Source organism: Sphaeroforma arctica (genome assembly GCF_001186125.1).
Source record: "Sphaeroforma arctica JP610 unplaced genomic scaffold supercont1.48, whole genome shotgun sequence".
Taxonomy (NCBI): Eukaryota; class Ichthyosporea; order Ichthyophonida; genus Sphaeroforma; species Sphaeroforma arctica.
Window position 1 is genome coordinate 181540 of NW_014040510.1, and position 4400 is coordinate 185939.

The 4400-nt window shown below is 45.1% G+C and overlaps 1 protein-coding gene across 1 annotated transcript; it reads left to right on the plus strand.

Moving 5' to 3' along the window:
- Positions 1–90: 90 nt before the first annotated feature.
- On the plus strand, positions 91–2443 carry SARC_01256 (hypothetical protein; the record flags this gene model as incomplete). The annotated part of the gene is made up of 5 exons (XM_014305054.1): positions 91–105; positions 319–1080; positions 1365–1568; positions 1775–1847; positions 2113–2443. The coding sequence occupies 5 exons, from the start codon at positions 91–93 to the stop codon at positions 2271–2273; spliced, it is 1215 nt and encodes a 404-aa protein (XP_014160529.1). The 3' UTR covers positions 2274–2443.
- Between the last annotated feature and the right edge of the window lie 1957 nt (positions 2444–4400).

Below are 4400 nucleotides of genomic sequence, written 5' to 3' on the forward strand. Positions count from 1 at the left end.
ATATATTTGTGAAATGTGAATAGAACTTGTTGATAAGTTTGCTTGATCTGTGCGATTGATGTTCAAATCGGGAGAATCTGCAGCTCGACAATGTCATTTCTCCAAGTTCGGTTCTTGTGGGTCAACGCACCTCCATTTGATAATGGGCAGCATCATTAACTCTCGCCCTCTGCCACACATATGAACACACTCTTTCCGCCTCCGAGTGTACCCCAATTTGTTTTTGACAACACACTCGGATCAGCTTATGTATCTCTAGGCTTCTGCTGACCACATATCACACTAACATCCGATTTCACTGAAACCTCTCGCCCGCAGCTGCGTGACGCATCCAAAGCCACCTTCAAGAAGGGCGACTTTTACGACCGTGTGCGTACGCGTATGTTCGAGATGCATCCTACACGCGCATCGCGCATGCAGACAATCCGAGCAAGGAACCTCATGTACTTCTTCGGCGTCAATTATATACTGACAACGCTGTACGTTCTGCTGACCGAGGCCTCGTGGAGTCCACTGTTTGTCGCCATGGTGGCCCTGTGCAATCTGTCGTCGTGCGTCCTGTCTGGATTCGGCCACAACTTTTCGCACGTGGCGAACTCCAAAATGGGCCTATTCCTCGATCTGAACGGGCTGAGTAATGCCGAATGGAATCTGGAGCATCTGTTGTCGCATCACATGCACACTAACTCAGTCCTAGATCACGACCGATACTCAATGAATCCATTCATCACCTGGGGGGAACAGGTTAAGGGGAAGAACCTTCTGGGCACCATTGTCACCACCGTCACGCTGGCAGTCATTTTCTTTATTGGCGAGTCGGTCGTAGCTCTCAACGGTAATATTATCCATCGCTTCCGCCACAAGTACATCCTGTCGTTCCCCGGGGGCTTCCTACTACCCTGGATATTTCCCGTAAAGCTGGCCATGTTCTTCCTGTTCCAGGGCTTCTGGGCCGGGCTTGCCATCAACCTGTCGAGCATGCTGTCTGTGTCGTTGTACTTCACCATCCTGGCGCATTGCACGCATATGAGCGAGCCGGCGCTAAGGGCCGGTGGATTGAACTACGATGAATTCGGCCGCGTATGTCTCGTGTTTTCATTCGCCTCTTCTGGTTCGTACGCTGTGGCTATTCCAGGCACGTTGTGACTGTCGCACATGTAGATTGAGCATTGGTATTTTGCAAGTTTAATTGCTCGGTCGACATCGTGAATCTTTCGTATCCTTTATTTCTCTCCTCGGCATTGGTGGGAACGAAGGTCTGGAAATATCACTTGTACAATTGCGGTGATATATTTCTGCGCACGAGTCCTCACATTTCTCTCTTTTTTTTGGGGGTGGGGGTGGGGGGGGTGTTGTGTGCGTAGGCTTCACACGAAACCATTAGTAAAGGATTGGATTGGGGACTGACGCAGTTGGCCACGGCGAGAGATATCAAGAATGTCGACATCCCCATCCTCAATAATTTCTTAAGCCACAGAATAGTGCAACAGATTAGTTCCGCACTATTGCTGGGTATCGACAGGCAATCGATGCATCATCTGTACCCACCACTGGATCACTCTATCATGGTATGTTAGCCATACATTAATCATTTGGCGTGAAAGAATATTATATCCATCTATTCACTGGTGTGATCAACACGATTGTGAAACTGCACAGTTCGCTCTAGCTGGTACCACTGACAAAACTGTACGCTGTTGCTGTTTTAAGTCCATCATCCCCTTTGCACGGTGTTCTCATACCTTCAAATATTTCGTTCTCCCTACCTACACAGCAAGATGAGGTTCGAGCCATGGCGTTAGAAGAGATCAATGTTGAACGAACCCGATTACCAAAGATGGCTCTAAGTATGTTCTATCGGAGAATTCTCAGATCACGATCACTATCTTGTCACTTTCTTGTCGTAGACGTGTCAGTTGCGCATGTGCCAACGCGTGCCGGTGCATTGACCTCCTCCGTTGGCGTACTCTCAAACCCTTTAATTTCAACTGATATCCTTCATAACCCATGCCACATATTGGTATTATTTGTATGCTTATTGCCACCCAGGCCTTGTGTTGTTTGTACTCTAAACGGCACTCAAGACTAACCCTGTATTGCCTACCACAACAGACGGCGCCAGTGAGGCGGAAGTTGAGCGCATGGCCAATCTATTGGACGAGTGTGAGCAGTCGTTAACGCCCATCCCCTTCCCAGTGTTGTTCCAAAACCTGTACGACGTTGCGCATGGTATTACTGTTGAGCAATTGCTGAACACGAAAAAGGAGGTATAGAGCGGTCGACGTATATCGCCCGGTAGCGAAATTGTATTTAGTTACGTGCTGATATACATACGACGCATGTATTCGAGTGCATCTAGCATTGGTATCACCACGAGTGAAAGGATGTGTACATTTTGGGATTGAAAATAAACAAACCTGCCGGTCTGAACCGCTGGATTCTATATGGTACGTGTTGATATTACATATGACGCGTGTATTCGCCTGCATCTAGCATTTGTATCACCACGAGTGAGAGGATGTGTACATAGTAGGATTGTATATAAACTAACCTGCCGGGTTGAACCTCTGGTACGTTTTGATATACACATGACTCGTGTATTTGTCTGCATCTAGCATTTGTATCACCACGCGTGAGTGGATGTGTACATAAAAGAAATATACATGAATAAACTTGCTGGTTTGAACCGCTGTCTTGTATATGGTACGTGGTGACATACACATGACACGTGTTAGTCCTGCATCTAACATCTGTATCGTTGAGGATGGCAGATTCGGAATTTAGCTTATTTCATCCGAGTTTGCATTTCTAAAGACTGATACTCATCTGACGCATTCGAGTGCGTGTCGCATTATTCCCACCACGTGTGTGAAGATATCTTTGTTTTCGTTTTTTGTTATTTTTTTTTGCAGTAGAGGGTGGATAGATATGCGCACACGCGAGGAATGCAAACAAATGGAGTTGTATTTTCAAATTTTCGGGGTGCAGTCTATGGCAACACCGCCGCAACAGACATGGCTCGGTCTCACAGAATGGGACTAGGACGATGAACTCAAGACCCTTTGCGTCACTGTGGAATCCAGTCTCCTACCAGATGTACTAGAGGTTAACGAGATACACGATTGTGCACCAAGGTCATGTTATGAGCGCTCTTGTTCTTGTATTCTCTATTTGGCTGCCGATGCCACACGAGCCGCAAAAAACACACGTGGAGGACGGTTGTAGCTTGGCGTACACAACAATCCAATGCCTATTGTCTGTGTCCAGTTTTCACATATATGTGGGGTAGGTAGCTATGCAAACAACGGTCTCTCTTATCGGTCTGCCAATGCTCGGTCACGGGTGCTGATGAACTCATAATCTACAACTCAAATCCGCGAGTATCGAAGGCTGTGGTCCTACCTACGTAGCGTGAGGTACTACTACACACAACCGATACACTCCATCCTCCACAAGACACGGTTAAAACTTGTCTCAGATGGCACAGAGCACCACATCCTGATGAGCAGAAGTAACAAAACGCTCTGATAAATGGATAATACAGCGCGACCAAGGAACAGTCATGACAATGCCAAGACAAATGAACGAGAAAGATACATAACATGATGGAGCCTCGTAGTATGTTCGGCACAGATTCGGAAGTTCGGCGACGTCGCACTTTATACACCCATTATCGCACTGCGAGTCTTGCCTTACATTTGCATGAAACCATGTTTTACCATAGGCCACTGGGCGCGCGGACAGTGTGTTTTTGCCTGGGATTCTCTGAGGCAGTGTCGTTTTATACACTATTCTGTACAGTGAGCCTTGCATTCCTCACAGGCAGATAGTGAGCCCCAAGCCCATTGCCTTGTACGAGTCTTGAGATTCTCTGGTACAATCAAGTACAGCTAATCATTGCCAAGAAATGAGCCTCACGTGTTCATGGGGCCATAGCCATGGCAAAGCTCAGTGTGCAACTTATTGAACAGCAAACGGCTCATAACACGACAGGCATACGGCTAAGATCTAGAGTGCGGCAAATACTCAGGATGGCGGTATTCTAACAGTATGATAGTTAATAATACGATAATAGTAAATAGGCATTCTACAGGCAACTATGAACAGAGTAAAGTTATAGAGTTCCTTAGCCCGGCAGCGTAAAATGCGTTTTATAGTACACCGGCCTTGTAGCATGTGGCAAAACTTATTGATACATTCTATACACACACACACACACACAAACATAGTATATATAAATAAATAAATAAATAAACATTTATGCATATATATATATATAGATATATATATAATTATATTATTTGTTTATACATACATATATATATATATATATATATATATATATTATATATATATATATATATATATATATATATAATATATATATACTATACTATANA